At 35.5% G+C, this 20,214-nt stretch overlaps 1 protein-coding gene across 2 annotated transcripts in view; it reads right to left on the bottom strand.

The window, feature by feature from the left end:
• Positions 1-641: 641 nt before the first annotated feature.
• The window catches only part of TXNRD2 (thioredoxin reductase 2), a 31,153-nt gene continuing 11,580 nt past the window's right edge, over positions 642-20,214 (bottom strand). Inside the window, exons 11-17 of one of the 2 annotated variants that reach the window (XM_030460317.1) lie at positions 17,975-18,149; positions 12,544-12,680; positions 7,829-7,924; positions 7,521-7,613; positions 6,236-6,307; positions 5,101-5,198; positions 642-2,859 (exon numbers count right to left, since the gene is read on the bottom strand). In XM_030460317.1, the coding sequence (XP_030316177.1) occupies positions 2,736-2,859; positions 5,101-5,198; positions 6,236-6,307; positions 7,521-7,613; positions 7,829-7,924; positions 12,544-12,680; positions 17,975-18,149 (795 nt within the window). In that variant the 3' untranslated portion in view covers positions 642-2,735. Of the gene's footprint in view, positions 2,860-5,100; positions 5,199-6,235; positions 6,308-7,520; positions 7,614-7,828; positions 7,925-12,543; positions 12,681-17,974; positions 18,150-20,214 lie in introns of those variants that run through there. The other variant, XM_030460318.1, reaches the window with a different exon arrangement.

Raw genomic sequence — 20,214 nt, forward strand, 5'->3', positions numbered from 1 at the left:
AAAAAGATTAAAAATGCAGATGTAAACATGCTTTGGATATATAAAGTCAAAATTCTTTCTCAGAATATACTGAAGGAATATTAAACTAGGCTGTTTCAGCAGATTAGCTTCACCTGATTCAAAGGGAGCTTCTCATAAAAATAGGTGGATTTAAAGAAATAAAAGAAAATTGAGAAATTTTCACAATGTAGTCCCTTTCTTTTCTGACAGCAAATTTCCCTAAGAATTTTAAAATATATTTTGCTAGTACTTTTCTAATTAGTCTGACTGCACTGTATTTCAAGGAAGTTTCCTCTCAATGAATCTTCAAGAAGCATGTCAACAAGCATAGACTGTGAATATACTTATTAGACTTCATTAGCTGGAATAAACAGGGGAGTATTTGAAACTGTACTTACTAAGTCTAGAGGTTCTCTTAATTTCAATTTAAAATAAGGTGGCCATCCAGCTTGGAATAATCTCCATGGCTATTCAGTTTACACACCAGAGACAGCGAGGTCTCAACCCAACATTTCCTTATTAAATGCTCTGAGTCTGTCTTCATTGTTTTAGCACATACCTCAACGAAGAGAAACAGCATTAAGATCACAAAAGAAATAACAAGCAGAAGCCATCTGTACAAAATAAAACAAACACAACCAAACACTTACTAGAAAAAATTTATTAATTCATTAATTCACAACACAATAAATATTTGGATCATAGATACAAGGGACCCAGCAATGCTCAGACTTGTTTGCACCACTCTGTGGTTTGACAAACAAGCCCTCATCAGCTGGCATCCTGAGAAGAAGCCTGACTGATTTTTTTGTTTTTTTACATTTTCACATAGAATTAGTAATTTGCAGCATACATGACTCGTATCAATTGACATCAGTCAGGTTTTTAAAAACAATTCTTAAAGGACCATCCCTGGAAAATCCTTCAGGAAAAAAAAAAGCACAGTCACAGCAATTATCATTATTCTGCATTGCTGTTGATTCTGACACTAGGGTTGTGTAGGTGGTAAATGTATACTTACTTCAGAGGCAACAAAATTTTCCACTAATTAAGGAATAGAACTAGTCTGTTGTTCAACATATAGGAACAATCTTCATGCAGTCCACTCAGGAATTCTAAAACCAAGAGATTTCTCTTTTGAGACAATACCAACTTATTTTCTCACCCCACTGAAACTGAGAACAAGTTTCCTTGAGATCTCTTTACTTGTTGTCCTAAATAATTATTTTGAACTTTATGATGAAAGAAATTAATTTATCTTTCCACTTGTCTGTAGTGGCAGACAACTCAGCCTGCTGAATGTGTAGGTAGGACAGGGAAGACACTTTCACACAGCTAAATGCCAGTTGTGGGTACAAAAGGAATTGGCAGTCATTAGGAAAAATACATTGCATACACACTGCAGTTTAGCCAGAGGTGAGATTTTTCTCACAACAAAATTTCTGTAGACTAAAATGTTCAGCATCTCAGTATTCTGAAACACTAATAAAACATTTTAAAATTAGTTTAATTTACTATTATTTTCTTTTAAACAGCTGGTTTTGGCTGTCTCCTACTCATAAGAACGTTAATAAAGGAAAAAAACTTCTGAATGTGCCAATACACACACATTTATGTGCAGATATGAAGTTTTAATAATTTCTTAAATTGCAGTTGCAATATTCAGGTAGTGCTTCAATTACACTAACACTCAAATTAGATCTTTTCCAATATAAGCTTATGGATGGCCTCATAGACAAAAAATGGCACCAGTAGATATAGTAGGGAATGGCACTTGCAGTCAAACTGTATTGCTCATTCCTCTCTTACATACCAGAAATAGCTGGAATCTTTGAAAAGAAAGCATTTAAGATTTCTTTTGTTGTTGTTTAAGTCAGAAAAAAAATCTTTGAAAATGGAGTATTCTAGTGTCAATGAGAGGGTAATAAATGCTATTACATAGTATTTTAGAAGGAAATACTGCTCACTTTTTGTCTGTTGGTTTCTCTGACAAGGTTCAACTCACACAGTAAAAAAGATTGCACACTTGAAATTAAAAAATCATTTGTCTGTGTGGCATGCTGCACCAGGGAAATAGCAAAGAAAGAAAAAAAAAAAGTACACATGATCAGATTATTCTTCCAAACTGTGCAACAAGCAGGACAGCTATGAAAATGTCAAAGTTCCAGACACAAAAACACTGATACACATTAACTGCAAAAAGAATATACTTGTTTCACCTCAAAACTGATCTGTCCCCACACTCACTATTCAGCTGCAAAGGATGCAAGAAACCAAGTGACTGTGCATACTAAGATGTTGGCAGCTGCAAGTTGGACTGAGATTCAGTGCAGTTAGTTTTGTGCTGTTTTTGTCAGACCCTCTTTATCAGGGTTCTGCAGAAAAGCTTCACATCTGATTTGTTTCTTTAGTGCCACAAATTAGCCAGCATCTCCCCCTTCTGGAGAGGAGGAAAATAACCAGAAATTTGGAGCAGGTTAATGCTTTCTTAGCCTGGCCAATGAAGAAGAAAAAAATTGCATACGGTTAAGTTATATTCTATCTGTGTTCTGAGCAGGACAATTTATTTTCAGTTACCTCTAGTTTTAGTAAAGCCAAATCTGAATCCAGTCAGCTCATCACTGAGAAACTCTTAGTAACAAACCAACAAAATAAGCTGTTTCAACCCAAAGTGCCCTTTTTCATTACGAATAAATTTTGTGCTTTTTTTCATTTTCCAGGGATGGTTTTTAACCTCAGCAGCCTGTGACTGTTGCATCCAAGCCAGAACGCTTTGTGATGTGCAACTTGGTGACTTCTTCAGCACAAGTAGGGTGAATGCCAATTGTCTTCATCAGCTGAGGATATGTAGCACCACACCTATGAAAAAAGACTGACAATGTCAAATACTATTCATCCAAAGCAGCTTGAATATCCTAAAAACATCCTGCTCTTGACCATCTTATCAGGTAGAGGTGCTGCACTGAATCTTCAAACAATGTTATCTATTATTTCTCAGGTACTTACACAACATTTTAACACCCAGCTTCACAACACTTTTAGGTAGGGAAGAACTGTCAGAAGAGTTGAGACAGAGCAAATTAAGCGATTTACCCCAAGTCACAATTAAACCTATCACAAAAACATGACAAAACTGCAGCCTTCAGTTTTTCTTGTACATACATGTGTGTTTCACTGAGTCCAGATGGAAAAAGACACACAGAGAAAGAAATTCCCAATTTACACTGCTGGACAAGAATCTGCTGAAGGAAACTATACCAGAATACTCTTCTGTGATCTTACAGAAAGTCTGGTGCTTGCATTGAAATTATCAATGTTATAATCAGGAGGAAAAGACTCTCTCATTTGAAAAAAACAAAGCAAAACAATAAAAACAAAAAAAAACCCAAACAAACCTTCAGTTTAAATCCCACTTGCTTAACTCCTTTACTTGTCCAGTAACATTCTTAAGACTTGATAACTTTCCTTTGAGCTGCTATTCCTGGCAGGTTATTCTGTAAGAATAGTTGAAATGGCCCTAAATTTAAAAATTGTTGCAAGTTCTCTATGGAATAATGTTCTCTCCCTCTACAAAAAACAGGGATGAGAGACACAGACGTCTTCTGCTGCCACACCTACATCTGAAAAGGCACTGATGAGCAAAAGATCATTGATGAGCACAGATGTTACTAAGTGTAACTGAGTACTAAGTGGGGAGGGAAGATGAAAAATTATCCTTGGAAGAGACTGAAGATCTAGTATTTGACACAGAAGAAGAGCAGCTCTTACAGTGGGTGTTCTGCATCGAGAGCTCTGGATTTGTGGAATACAATAGAATCCAATACAAGAATCTGACCCGCTGAAAACCTCAAACTGTGGCTAAAGTTTTAATTTTCCTCAGGCAAGGCAGAAAAATACTCCAGTTTCATGTGCTTCCTTTTCACTGGTTATTTTGGATAGAACTTCAAAACAATGACATCCTAAAAAAATATCGTTCTAGAATCTATACCACTCCAATTAATGGACTACAAACACATGTTGAAAATGTGTACTGAGGGTACAGTGCAGTCAGTGATTTCCAAGATATTCCTCACATGATACTTGTGGTCCTGCCTTCTTAATCCTTTCTGCTTTTCATTTATGCTAGTCACTCATAACTGCAGGGTTAAAACTGCAATGTAGTGATGATATTTAGGAAAATTAACTAACACCATAATTGAGTGGGATTTCTTGTGTCACAGATTATTTTCTTCAAAGAAGAGTTCTAAACTATAATTTAGTAATGTAAATATACAATTCAACATTTCTGAAGATGTGAATCAGCAGTAAAAAGGGAAATGAAAAAACAAATAAGAAATAATTGTAGCACACAAGAGACATAGAAGGAATTATGTGTTTAACCAGAGAGCCCCCATAATCACTAATTCCTCCTTCAAAGGGAAGACAACTATATTAAGATTTGAGCAAAATCTTAATTGAGATATGATCACAAAGGTTCACCTACTTGCTATGTTTGTTATTGCAATAACCAGATAGCTCCAGACAAAAGTACCTCCCCTCTATCATCATCCTACAGAGGTTTCTTTCTTATTGTGTACACACGGTGGCAAGCTTATATCCCAGAAATATAAAAATTCATGCAAGTCCTTGCTGAGCATTTAAGGAACAATGGCTGTGCATATTTAAATATGAGATTAGGAAAGTAAATGCTTGCAAGATGTAAAGAAAGTTTTTAATGAAAAGCATAAATAACCTTTTAAAGAAGTGACTTGCAAAACTATATCATGACTTAGTATCCTGTGCATGGAATGCAAAAGAAGCTACAGTCTGAGAAAACTAGCATTAGTAAGTTAATGCATAATTTTATTCCTTACTTTATCAAGCCAACAATATATTTTCCTAAGTTGTTCCATAACTATATCCAGTATTACAGTAACTAAATCCAGTACATCTTAATGAAGAACTGCAGTATTTTTAGTGAAAATATGTGCAATACTACATAAAAGTAACAAAAAGCATGGGCCCTTTATAGTGTTGCCAAAAGTAGACAGCTATCTTTTACAATCTTGCAATAACTTAAAAAGCAGGCTTTAGAAGCTAGAGGCATTCTTTTGTACTTACTTGATACCAAGAGCAAATCCTTGAATAACTTCGCCTGCATTTGGTCCAATGAAATGAAGGCCAAGTACCCGTTGCTCACCCTCTCGTAAGCACACCATCTGAAAACAATACATTACATAGAGATATTTTCTTAGAACATCTAAAGATAAGGCATGAAGTTGAACTAAATGAAACTGAAATGCCCTGAAATCCTAGTTCAGCTGTTGATGTCCAGCGTGCCAAGAACTAAGGCAGTTACTTAAATCTTGCTGAGTTCAATAAGTCTTATGCTTCTTCTTCAGCACTTTCTTGACTTGAAGTTCTATTAGTATATTTCTTTCAGACTATTTCTTTCAGTATATTTCATTGTCAGGAAGCCCCTGACAATGATAATTTGTGGTAAACTGAATACTTTGTTGTTTGTCATTTGTATGAAATCCTAAAAATACTGTAGTCTAGTAACCAGACTTGTGTTTTTAGGCACCGAACCATAGCAGTTCTCCAAGCCTAGGCTGTTATTCACAGCAGGATAATCAGCTGTATTTCCAAAGATTACAACCACCAATCATAGGATATTCTGTGCCTTTGTGATTCAGTCACTTACAGCAGCATGTTTGGTGAGATACATCTACCACATCAGCCACATAACCTAAAAAGCCTTGGAAGCAGCCAAAGATGAAGATGAGTACTAAGTATCTGAGACAGCCTGAGTCACTACACACTTAATTTACACTAGAATTTAATGAAAACTTTAGTTCCTTTAAGGACATCATCTTTACAATTACAAAAAGAAAGTCAATCTCTCCTCATGTCTTCCTATTAAGCATTAAACCCACCAACCTAGTAGGTTCTGCTGTTCGGTAAAAGCTTGGATTCTTTCATTAGGAATCCCAGGAACAGCAGCAATCTTGATGCAGTACTTCAAATGTTGAGGAGTTTTAAAGAAAAAAGCTCTTGCATTAGAGTTTGAAATGTTCAAATTCCATGTTTTTTCACCTGTTTTAGGAGTTTAGAAAGGAATGTGCTCAATATCATCTAACAACTTTTATGGAGTTACTACTTCACCTTCAACCACTACTTACTTTCAATGACATAATTTAAAGAGAATAGCTAATAAAAAGCAACATCACCTTCATTAAAAGCTCACAACACTTACTTTTATATAGCACTGAGTTGCATCTCTTTCAGCCACGGTAAACTCTAGAGGTTTATAATATGCATGGTATACCTGGTAGGGAAAACAATAATATTTTGTGTTAGAAAGTACTATGATGTCAACATCTGTTATTTAGTTTTATAATGACTACTATTACTCCATATTTATAATGCTGCATAAAAAATATTTATTTCAAAGCTGTTCATTATTTAAAGTAAAACATGGAAAGTATAGTAAGAGTTTAACACAAACTCTTTCTCTTTCTTAGGGAACTATTAAATTAAAAACAAAACTGAAAAAACATTACAAATAATTGTTAGTCATATCAGTTCCCTAAATGAAAACGTTAGATTTTTCCTTTGAGTTTTTTCCAAAAGTTCAGTAGCACATTTACTGAGAAAACTAAATCCAGTCTTTCTATACTTGTAATAATGTATACCAAAAGACAACCTAAACTATAACTTTTGCATTTTTAATAGTAAACACTTATTTTTTCATTGATGATTTTACCTGAGGCTCCAAGCTAAATCCATCAGGTGAACTTGCTCTCCAATACATATATAAGATCAGCATCTTATGACATACACACATCAACTGTCTACCTTAATGAGATGAGAACATTTGTTTTACAGTAATTTATATCATACTGGCATCCAGAAACCCAGATAACAGTTCTGGAACAGAATTTTAAACTATAAACTATATTTCAGAATCATAAAATACCAAACTAATTACTGACTGGATGTGAACTATTGTGTTTTGCATTTCCACAGCTTACTGAGTCACATGCAGACAGTCTTTCTGATGAGTGAATAAAGGTAATACAAAATATCACCTCATTCCATTTTTTTATATATATATATATATATATATAGATATATAAAGTGTGTGTGTGTATTGGGCATTTTAGCCACAAAGTCACTTAGTAGCCTGTGTGAATATTTCTGGGGTCATCCCAAAAATTTATACTAAAGAGCCTGATCAGCAGTTCTGACAATTAAAAGAAACATGAACATTATTTAATAATGCTGCACAATATAACTTACTAAAATGGCAGCTAGTTTAGAGCTGTCATACCCAATCAATAATTTTAAGCCCACTAATTAAAAGTTTCCATTTTGACCTGCTGCAATACTTTAAAGGCCCTGAACTGGGAGATACCAGCTCCCTAACTGCAAATATAATATTTTGAGGATCAAAAATTTTACCTGATGTAACAGTGAAACTTCTGTCATTTCACAACACAACTCTGACACCAAGTATAAAATTTAAAATGTTTCCATACCTCAATATTATCTGATCCATAACATTGCACAGCTGCTTCTTCTGACAGTCCAACACAACCATATTCCAAGGGAGTGAATACTGTAGTAGGTACCTGCTTGTGAGGAAACAAAATGTTAGTGCTGAACCATAATAAGCAACTGCTTGTCAGATACAGGGGAGTTTTTGCATAACTGAGAGGTGTAGCTCTGTCACGTGTCTACTTTGGATAGCTGGGTTCCAGGTGATAAAATGTAATTCCATTAAAAGTTTTTAAGAAAAAAAGAGCCCAAGATTTGGGTTTTTTTCACTGAAAAAGAAATAACTCACATTCTCATAGTCCATCAGTTCTGAAGATTGGCCAAAAAGACGCCGAGCCAGCAGTTTTCCTGCAGCTATTGCTGTGGGTGTTAATTCAGGACGGCCCTATGAAGAGAGCACAAAGCTTTGTTTTAACTAAAAGAGAAGCAGCATCCAAGGATTTTCTCCTGGGACAATGGTCAGAGGAAGGCCAAATCTTTGGAATTCCAGCCTAGTGGCCAGGGTTCCAGTGAAGTGGTAAATTTCTGTCCAAACATGCTTTTAATTCTCTGAGCTTAATATTTGTCTTCATGGGGGGGGGAACAAATGCCATGAATGTGTCAAAATCTTGTGTCTTACCATGTCACCCTTTGAACAGCAAAGTGGGACATACTAACCATTCACTTTCCCCTATTTTTCCACAGTAAGTCACCAATAAATTTTTCAGACTTTTTAAAGCAGTATAGTATAAAAGCCTAAAGCCTAAGCATAAAGCAAGAGTGTTTTCATGACATCAGACTTTAAAAAAAAAAAAAAAGTCTGCCACATTTTTAGTTAGCTATTTGTAGGCACTATTACTGACTTCCTCTGTTGGTCCTGGATCAAAGTGGAACACTATTTTGCTAGCTCTGCAACCTGTAAGTTGAGCTGGTCCTAGTCTCAGGCTCTAGTACTAGAGAAGGGCATGAAAGGACTGCTATCAGCAAAGATTAACCACCTGCAAATGAGGAATGGAATGATAGCAGGATATGACCAGGACATGCTCCAGTTCAAGACAGGAGTCCTGGTCCACTTTTATGTCCAAACAAGACTATGCAGTGAGGCAGGAAGAAGTTTTGAGAGCTGGCACAATACCACTGAAGCATCAGAACTCCAGTGCTAGTTTTAAGGAAGCTGAGGGGTTTTGTAATCTGAAGTGAGGAATTTTCAAAGGGAGTTTTTTGAAGTCTGAGGGAGACCAGTCCATGTAAGTTAGCAAAATCTAACAAGTATCATAAAAGTAGTAAAAAAAGTTATTTGTGAGTTTACCCGAAGTGTCACAAATCTAGGAGCATGTGGAGAAATAAGAAAGATGCAACCAAAGAACACCTTTGTGGCACAACACGAACCACTCTATAATAACCATGAAGTTTTGATTCTTACAGGTCCTATGTAGATACAACACCTGCCACACTCCAGCAAAGCTCTACTTGGAGGTATACATCTAATAAGACCTCAAAAACAGTCTTCAGCAGAAAATAAATAAGGATTCCCCACCACACACATTGAAATTTTTCAGATTTCTTTTCCCCACTAACCTTGAGTTTCCCAGAACTTAACTGAATTAATTTCTTTTTCATTCAGCTTGTATTTTTTTTATATTATTAGATAGATTCTGTACACAGTATGAGCCACCATTTACTTCAGTACACAGACCATATAAATTATCTGCATATTAATATATATTTCAGCCTTTATTTGTACTTGTAATGACTTAAGTTAAAACTTCCACTGCAAAAAAAAAAAAACCAAAAAACCCCTGAAACAACATTGTCTAACCTGATAACAGAAACTACAATTCTAATTGTTAATGAACACTAACCTATTTTTCCCACAGCTCATGACTAATCACAAAACTGCAAATCTATCCCTTTTTTCCCCTAAGATTCATCAAATCATGGTTTTTCAAATCCAACACTTTGATTTTCAAGTCCATAAATGTCATTTACCAAATGAAATTTGCCATTTGTTTTTTCTTATACACATTTGTCTGAAACATGGCTGCCAATCATTTCTGTAGCAGGAAATACAGATGTTGTTTTGGCATTCCAGAAATGAATAGAAGATTGGAACAAGAGATAAACTTGTGAAAGCACTGCCATGCATTCCATATAGCCCAACTAATTACTAAAACATCCATGCAGATAAAGCCTAATTTCTCATAAACAATGACTTAAAGACCTTTACTGGTAAATATTTGCAATGAACATTCACTTTGCAGTCATGTGTAGAACTACTCTGCTGATTATTATGGATACGAATTGTTCATAAGAATCCTCTAATGTATTATACTTTTAAACGAGATGGCTCCTGAGAGAGTTTTAAAAGCTTTGAAGTAGTGTGTATTTGCTCTAACACAACTCTTTTTAGTCTTATTCCTATTCAAAGAAACATACTGTACATTCCATCTTCTCTACACATCTTTGTTGTACCACTCTTTGAAATATGACAGATGTATAGTGGCACGACCACGTGACACATCCTTCTGAGAGAACTTCTTTATAGTGTGTGCCATGCTTTTCAACAAGAACACTACTGGAGGAAAGATTTTAACACAAGGAGTTTATGTCAGCATTTCAAACTGAAATTCCAGCTTGATCTTCCTCATCCTGATTATAGAAGATGAAAATGCATTAATGCAATTTCACCTGTCAGTTGAAAATAATATTTTGCCAAAGCTTAAAAATATTTTAAGACAAACTGATGGACCTCTGGAAGTTTTTTTTCTCCTTTTTTCCAAATGAGCAGCTTGAATAACATTAAGATTCCATTTGCTATAAAAGGGTGGAACAAGACACTCATGCACACAGTTTTCCATTTGTGCCAGCTGGGTATGACTCCCAGATGAAAACAGTCACTCTGAGCATATCAGCAAATTTGCCTTTCCCCTTGCTCACTCTGCTTCCAGCCAAGGCACTGAATTCAAACAAATAAAAAAGTAATTCTTGCTATTTGTTAGCAATTTAGTGTCTATTCAGTGGGGCATGTGAAAAAGGGAGGAGGACGGCCTGAGATCTACTTGCAACTTCACTTCATGTTAGCAAAAAGACACTGTCAGGGATAGATCAGAGCAAAGAGAAATCCTGTGCATGAACAATGGAGAAAAAAAAAAAAAGTCTTATTCATATAAGCAAAATTAAGGATCATTGATGCTCATTCACAGGAAACAAGATTCTACTTCCTGTGCTCTTTTGGTAGGTCTCTCCCAGAGAGTTCACACACCAAGTTCTACAGCTTTGTGGTTCTTAGCAGGATGAACCTGACTCTTCCTTCTGTGTTCTTTGACATGTGCACCAACACAGAACTTTCTTACTTTCTTTCACTGATGGCTTCCATGCCAATTACATTTTTTACCCAAATTAATACTATTTTAAATAAAGGACAGAATTAATGTAAGTATTCGAGTAAAATAACTTCATTGCTTAGCAAGTGCCTCACACTGTAAATGCATGAATACCATACTGATTTCTTTAGTTCCCTATCTTGAGCCCAGATTCAGATAAGAGAGAATTTATCTACATAACTGATTTAACTCTTCAGTTTTCACATTGCTATTTTTTACACTTAGAAGTATCTGTTCAACAACTTGAGTTCAAAAATATGTATCAATAAGGACAAAAGCAGGAACAGGAAATCCAAGTCTTAACAACAAAATTAAAAGGACAAATAAATGAATATCTGATTTTTCAGATCCAGAGTAGGAAAGAGTAGAGCATCCTGCTTCCAACCTCATATTTCTTACTTAACTAAATCCTCAAAGGGCAGAAGACAAAAAGCACCCAAAAGGAAATGACTTGCTGAAAATAACACTGCAGATTGGCAGCAAAATGAGCAACAGAATCCAAGGCTCTGCCAGCATTGCCTCTAACAACTGTTTCTTGGATGAAATTAAAAAGAAAAGTTTGGAAAGCAGGAGGTCCAACCAAGGCATATATCAAGGACAAGCAAGTGTACGAGGTCATTGGGAGCCAAAAGAGGACTTCAGGAAACATCCTAGAGCAAGAAGTGACAAGTACAAAGGCAACCTGTATGTGAAGTGAAAATAAATTAGAGGAATTGTACATAATTCCAAAACTCTGAGTGACTGGACAAGACAGAGAAGCTGTAGAGAGTAAAAAAAAAAAAAAAAAAAAAAGGAAGAAATAGCTGAGTAGAAAAGTTTTAATGCAGTTTAACAGCAAATGCCAAGTCATTCACATGAAGATGAGGATGAGGACAGACAGGATGAAATTCCTGTCTGCATAGAGAGGACAGAGGGGAAGAGGTCAGGCTTGATCAGCAGATTTATGAGATTTAAATGTCTCTGGTAATTCCACTAAGTTCCAGTTTTGCACTTAAGTTAGAATTAATTTTGCTTAAGTTAGAACGTGTCCCCCCCTTAAAAAACAAACGAACTTCCATGCCTCATGTTTCCTTGGCATAATCATTCAAAAATCATGACAGGAAGTCAAATGCATTTAGCATTTGCAGCAATAACATTTTCTTATTTTAGAAAAAGCCACTTTGGTCATAAACATTTTGTGTCAGGGAGCAGAAATATTGACTAATATCAATTGAATTTCAATATACTAAAAATATAATTACACAACTTGTCACAGTCATTCCCAATAAGTGTATTCAGCTCCAGAAGGTAAGAACTGCTTTCACTCAGCATTCACAGGCAGTATGAAGTCATACATCTGAAGTGATAAAAGCACTATTAGGAAGATAATTGAAGTGATAAAGTCATCATTATTAGTCTCTGACCAATGATGCATTCCCTGATAAACATCAGTAATAATCTCTAATGCTGAGATACTGCACAAGATCCATATGAAGGAAATTACTGACCCAGGTGGCTGGCATAAACACTACAGCTCTGGAAAATGAAAAAGTGTGAAACACGAAGATACATACTAGAGCATGATGACATCTGGGGACTAGTTATTAGTCAGGAACAAAGTTGGCTTCCTGTTATTGTAAAATACTTTATGTAAACTCAGTACCTCTGTTATGTCTCCAACTGCATAAATGTGAGGAATAGAAGTAGCTTCACTGGCATCAACAATGATCTTTCCAGTTTCAGAATTAGTTTTCACTCCAACTGCCTTCAAATTGAGAGTCTCAGTGTCAGGGGCTCGGCCTTCAGGAAAAAAAATTAAAAACAAAATCACAGTTAAAACAATTGGAAAACATTAGCTGTGCTAACCTAAAAAAAGCTGGAATCCTCCACTGTCAATTTCTAAGTTGTTTGTGCTGTTTGATAGTTCAAGTAGAAACATGACAAAACTTCTCATTCTGAAAAGACTAAAAGTGGAAAGCATGGATATGAACTTCTTTGTGAAAGGTTTAATATTCAACATTTAAATTCAGTTCATGTAGTATGAATATACATACTATAAATAAATAACTTCTATGGTGAAAATTCGCATTAAACACGAAATGAATGGCACTCAATATTAAGAAAAAACATGATGTATACACCTGTGGATAAAAATTATTAGTAATGCTGTTCAACTTGAAGCAATCCAGAAGTCCTCTTTTCTTGCTGATACATGTATTTTAAAGCTTTTTCAGTTCCCTCAACTTTGCTTAGAACATTCACCAATTCTGCTCTCCCATCCTTAATGCAGTTATTTAGCCCAAACTCTGTATTTGAACTAATTCTACAGAGTTTAGAAACACTTTTAAATAGACTTAAAAACAAATCAGGCAAATTCTGTGCAAGCCTAGATTTTATTACAACTTCCTCTTCCAACAACTTAATTCATCTTTAAATAATATTTTTATTGTGTTTTCTACATAGAGCACCACTTAGACCATTGAAGTTGTGGTAGTGTTGCACTGAGCTTTCTATAGAGTATTTAACACAGCAACTCCTGACCAGGTACTCCCAAAATTGACAAGGACATACATAGAAAAGATTGCCTGACTATGTCCAAATGAAGGAAATCTTTAACATTTTAACATGAACATTTAGAGGCTATAAATAAATACGGATATATCTCTAGAAACATATATAGGTGTCCTTTGCATGAGTCATGACTGTTTGATGTTAATACCAAGCTATAGAAAAGCAAAACAAAAAGGGAAACATGTTTTCATTACAAAAACAAGCTCTTTGATGTTAATGTAGGAAATTATTAAACAAAAGGAAAACCTGGCTTGTCAATACAGACCTAATTATATGTAAACATATGATTCACTGCTTTATACATCTGCCATAAAGCCAGGCCCCCAAACAATGTCACATCTGAATGCCTCTGTAAAGACTTCTGTGTATTAATTTCATCTGGTGAAACCAACACTTCCTCTGGGAGTACTGACTGAAGCTGTCGGCACTTGGCTATCTGTCTGTCTTCCCTTCTGTTGTCCCCATGGGATGTTGATCTGCTGTTCCTTCTCTGCCCCCTGCTCCCCAGTCCTGATGCTATCAGGCAACAAAAATAATAAACCTCCAGGACCTTATCTTGGCTCGGATGTGAAACAACTTCCTACCGTTGTATTTCTTTGTGTATTGAGAGTAAAGCCTGGATACTCTGCAAATGGACAACTAATGGGGTTTTCTAGTTTCCCCTTTTTCCTGCCAGGCAGAGCCAAGAGAAAGCTTAGCACGCAATGGCAGGCACTGAAAGAGGAAAAAAGAAAAACAGTCAATAGAGTCATTTAAAGACCTGTGACAACAACAGCTGAGTTTATCAAATCTGCAGGATAACACTTAACCTTTTGATTCTAATCTATTTTATTGTATAAAGTTTAGTATTAATTGATAAGTTACAAAAAACACCCTACCCACAGTGAAATTTCTCTCAACTTTACTGCCTAAATATTATTTCTGAAAGTAAAACCAACATTTAAAAAACTCAGCTGAAGGTTTACTGGCCCTTAGCCCCATGATGGTGCAACTCCGTAGGCCAAAATTACACTTACTGATCTTGGTTAACTTCAGACTCAGTTTAGGTCCTAGGTTCATCATTAGCCAATGTGTCTTGGTAAGTTCAAAGACTTGAAAGAAGTTACTAAAAAAATGTTCTGTACTTAACCCTTTCCTGAATATTTACCAGTGAGGACTTAATATTACTACACTACAAAATAAAACTGCCAAGCATCCAACCTGACCCAGAGAACAACATGCTAGATAGAATATTATGTGCTACACCTGATACCTGTTCAGCTTTATAACTCCTTTTTATAGCAAAGATATTAAGTCAAGGACACCTCTAAGCTTATGAACACAAAAGAACTAGAGAATGGTTGCTCCACTATTCATGCCAGGGAGAAAACTTGCTGTAAAGCTAAATCTGCTGGACATTGCTCTTCCAGTTAACAACATATTAACACAGTATTTCACTTGCTCTGTCAAACTAATTCCAGGATATTTTGTAAATATTTGCTTAGTTTAATAATCAGTTCAATGTTGCTCCTCTACACAGTAATATCCCATTAAATAAGTAGTAGCTCAGTAGATTTCCTTTTTGTATAATATGGACATATTCCAGTTACTGCATTGATCTTTTGCCATGCACTGCAAATTCAAATGGAAACACTGCTTGTCAATTCCTTTTATATGTTAGCTGCTGCAGCATTCAGCCCACAGGTTTCAGCCCTCCAACAGCTGAAACAAACCCACTCAACAAAGCTTGATCTCCTGCAACTTTGCCCTGCAGCTAAGCAGTTGCATCTATTTATAAAAGTGTCAGTCTCTACCACTGCCTTTGGATGAAGACCCTGTGTTCACTCTGTACATGCATGCATTACCTTTGTTTTGTAGCTCAGGTATATCAGATAACTAATGTGTAATTTTCTTCTGTGTTCTTCAGGCCAAGGGGAATACAATATAATATTAATTTTAAAAAATTGAAAAAACAATAATCCCAAAAGATTGTAATTTCGGAAGAGTTCTCACAAAAGCAGAAGACAAAGCATTAGTAACTGACAGGCTGTTTCACTGATCTGGAATACAATAGTATAGTCACTCAGCAAAGGAACACAGGATCATAACAAAAGGTTTGAAATTAAACCTTTAAATTACATCACATCAAAATAAGATTTACTTTTTTTTTTCCTTATATATTTTGACCGGTTAAAAAACGCAGCTAGAAAGGCAAAGAGATCATTGTGCCTACTTTGATTGGCTGAACTGTACAAACAGAAAAAGACACATTCCAAAAGATAAACAAAATCTTCATAGAAACACAGTGTAATTTTTTTCAAGGGCTTACATCAAGAGATAATAGCTTACAAAACTCAAACTATGTCCCACTGTCAGTAAACACTTTTAACACCATTCATAAAATCCTACCAAAATTCCATGATGCACTTACAAAAATCATGAAAAAAATATCTACAATTAGTTAACAATAGTGGCTGCCTTTTAACTAACTCTACAAGCTGAGTTTCTTCAATCAGTATTGTAACTGTCACATCTGCAGACAGGAAATCCTCAACACTACCAAATTTCCCAGCCTATTATTTGAGACACCTGGTGTGGGTGTGTTGATACAGAGCAAAACAATGAATCATACTGACTGTACATCAATTAACCAGCTTTAACTGTTCATGTATTTAATCCTTAAGGGTGGAGTGCCAATTTGTACACTAAAAAAAAAAAGTCAAAACAAATAATGCAAAACTGTTGGCTTTGTGGTTTCTAAATATGGATACTGTAATATAACAAAACTTAGAATAGGTGTAGTTCCTCTGTATCTAAACAGAGAGTGGAGTCACATTACAACTGAGGTGCAACAAATATCATGCAACCTTTTTCCATTATAATCAACATTAAACCAAGTTTTGTTTTATTTCCATATAATAGCCCTTTTTTCCATCTTTGACAAAAGTAAACAAATTGACTTGATGTTTGAGAGGTGTGACTCCACTTAAGCATACTTTTACCAGAAAGCTTGAGAAAAATCAAATACAGCATTTAGAAACCCTCTTTTTGAAACATTTTAATCTCACCTCATGAATATTATTCTGCAGTTCTTGCCATATCTGAGAGATAGCATGCTGATAGCATAGCCTTTTTCACTCTTGGCAAGTACTGGAGAGGAGAATCCATTATTATAGGCTGTTTTCATAATTTATAGAACTTCTATAAACTTCTAAGAGAATTGTAATCACAATAAGCAAAAGAAAATATTTGTCACAACACACAACATGCTGTTTGGGGTATTAGGAAGATACAAAGCCGACTTAACCAGGAGGAAAATAGAATAACAGACTTAGTCCAATGGACAAAAAAGAAAACGCTGTGAAGTGTCTGTCCTGTTTCCTGTAATGGATCTATTCTGTGACCACAAGAATGTAACTTTATCTGTTATCAATAAAGGAACGCTTACCCACTCTTCTAAAACAGTTGTGTCAGATAAAAATAATAGAACAAAAATGAAGCAATCAAAGGATTTGCTAAAGCCTTAGTAAGACTGATCATTCCTCTGTATCAAACAGACTTCTTGGGCAGTAAGTTTAAACCTATTTACTTAGTTCACCAGATATCATCTGCTTGCAAAATACCACTACTACTTTTAGCCACCCATTACTGATCTAGAATTCCAGATATTCACAGAGCTTTTTAAGTACAGAAGACATTTTTTCTAGTGGGCTTGCAGTCAATCTGAACCGATGTATAAACTGAGGACCAACTCATAACGGCAACAAATGAGCAGCTTGAGGAGGCACAACATCCAATGTTCCTTTGCTGGAGCCTTGTACTTGTGCTAATCCTTACAAGAAGTAGCATTTCACTCAAAAGTGGCAAAAGCCATATTTAATTCCCACTTCTGGTAATTATACTCATAGCTATTTGTCACCAAATTCTTTTAAACTGATTTATCCTGACTTAGGCATCCCAGCTCAGTTGAAAGAGGTCTAAGTGATGTCAAAGTTCCTTAAGGGATTTCAAAAAGCTCTTAAGTTCCAAGGTTCCTTCAATGAGCTTATATTTTTAGGGACAATTACTTCTCTTACACTGAACTGGATGAGGGTGGTTGTAACAACTCTAAGCAGCATGGTTTAGAAAAGTCATTGGAAGAAACTGCAGCCTCTTGAACCAGTTAAATGGGAACCTGTAGTGAATAACTTCATGAGTAAGTCAAGAGCATGGACTTGGAGAACAGTTCTTGCAGCAAAGAGGTTGCTGAAATTCCTGCTTTTATCTTCTAATAAATGTGAGGAAGACTAAATGGTCTCCCACTTATTAAATGGTCTCCCACTGCAGCTCAAGCAAAAGTTATTTCCCACAGATTTCTTCCTTTCACTTTGTGTTTTGTGTTTCTAGACACAAGTCAAGCATGCAAAAAATAATTGATAAACTATACATGTTTAGGTCCCCAAATATTCAATATTTTTTTAAAAAGGAAGGGGCTTCATGATGAGATTAATTAATTTTCAGACTGTCAGGAAATTACAAATAAATGTTAAAGTAATCAAGTTTACCTACTGCCCACATCACTGTGTCGAAGGAATCAGTTTCTTCTGTACCCAGGTCAGTATTTTTCCAGGTGACTTGCAATCTGTTATTCTCCAATTTTTCAACTTTAGTCGGGGAACATCTCTTCAAAAATTTTGTGCCATAAGATTCCATGTGCTCAGTAACTAACGAAGCCATTTGCTGATGAGTAGGAAAAGAAAAAAAAGTTTATTCTTAGATACACAACTCTTTTAAATGTAAAAGACTTCTTGAGCTGTCTTCATAAATATCTAGTAAATACACTGTGCATCTCAAACAATCTTTGTCTCTTAGTTACTATGCATTGTCAACACATGATAATTTATTGTGCTACTATGACCTGCAACTCCATTCCAAGAGGCATCTACATCTGAATATTCAAATTTTTTTTTCAAAAAAAGTAAAATAGTATATAAATAAAATTATGTTATTTTGTAGAAGCATCGAATTATTTAAAAACAACTTAGAGCATCTGCAATTTAACATTAACATAGTTACAATTTTCTGGCAGCTTGATGACAATTAAATACTTTCATAAAGCCAGGGAAGAAAAATATTTCCCTTTGCTATGACACCTGTCATTTTTCTGCACTAACTATGACTCACTAAGGTTTCCTGAAAGTTCTGCTTACAAAAAGGAAATAATGCTTTTGTCCTAAGAGCCTGTCTGAAATAATGCCGTGCCACAGTCAGGTAGTAAAGAATCCCTTTGACGGGTTTATTCAGAAATGTCATTGCTCTTGACTTCAGTAATTCTAGTTCCACTTTGTCAAGGAATATGTTTATTACTTAAAGGACATTAACACAAAACCACTCACATAGAAAAACTACAGGCAAGCTTTCAGCTTACAATGCTCCTTTTTCAAAGTTAATATTAACTAATATGAAGGCAACAGCAGGGTTATATCTCTTTCCAGAAACATGATAGCTCACTAAACAGTTTCCATCAGACTCAATGTGGCTACAGGCTGAACATAATTCTTTTATATCTATTAATACCTTCTTATCATTGAAATAGCCATTGTGATCTTCCTGTCTACAAAGGATCAAGTTCTCAGAGAAAGCCCTACTCTAAATGTTTTGTGAAGTGCCACATACACTCCTGCTTGCTCAGCTCTCAGGCTGTTGTTACAGGAGCAGACTTCTTCAGTGATCAGTGCAAAACCTAAGACATATTCTGACACAATGTTTAGCAACCTCTGGTACAAACACAACTGGTTTTATGGAAGCCACTTCATAGTGGGAGTGGCTGGCATACAACCTGAAGCTGTCACTACCTGCAATGGTACTTGTCACTAATACTTCCAACAGCAATATTTCCTCCTCAAAAATTGTGCTGTTACTCACAAAAATGATTTTCCTATACCCTGTGCAGGCAAAGAAATTCATAAAAACAAACCCATAGCTCTATCACTCATCAACTTCAGCCTGGAAATGTTTTGCACTATTCCAACTAAGCATTAAAAAAATGCTTAATTCATGATACCAGGAACAATTAAGTTAATGTCCATTCATTCCTATTCTGAAAACACTGTTTTCACAATTAACACAACAGTCTTCATTCTTAAGGGTGGCATTTTCCAAAGATATTTGCCCAAGAAAAAAAATGCTCGAAACTTCAAAGAAAAAGTTCACTCCATATATGAGTGAAAACCCAGAACTCTCATTGCTTTAACACTGCATAAACTTTGAAGGAAAAGTAGTGTTAGCATCAAATCTGGTAGGGACAGAAGATTCAGCATCATCTTCAACATACTCTCCCTACAGTTATAAGGGCCAAAAGAACTATTCTGGCCATCAAAGAGATCACCTCAACTGTAAAACAGAGGCTACAAACTCACATCCAAGTAATGCCTTTACTGGATCCAGTAACTTTCCTTTCACCTAAGCCTGCTACAGTACCTTCTATTCCTTCTCTGGGCAGTTCTACTTTGTACACAAATCCTATATAAAACCTTTTTTGTGTGTGCTTCCTTCTCACTATTTCTAATTGCTTTTATTCACTTTATACAGGAATGGGTTTTCTGTTTTGTCTGCACAAACATGGCCACTTGCATAAAAATCATATAAGACATAATATCTTATAGCTTAGAGAAAACTTCTCAAATTCTTTCCCAGTTTTGAAAAACTTTTTTTTTTTAAATGAAGTTTCCCTGCCTGAAAGTTTTGGTTTTAATTTTCTCCATCTTAGGGTTGATAGTTCCACTGAAATTACTATGTTACTTTT

The sequence above is a fragment of the Calypte anna genome, chromosome 15 (assembly GCF_003957555.1).
Source record: "Calypte anna isolate BGI_N300 chromosome 15, bCalAnn1_v1.p, whole genome shotgun sequence".
Classification (NCBI taxonomy): Eukaryota; Metazoa; Chordata; class Aves; order Apodiformes; family Trochilidae; genus Calypte; species Calypte anna.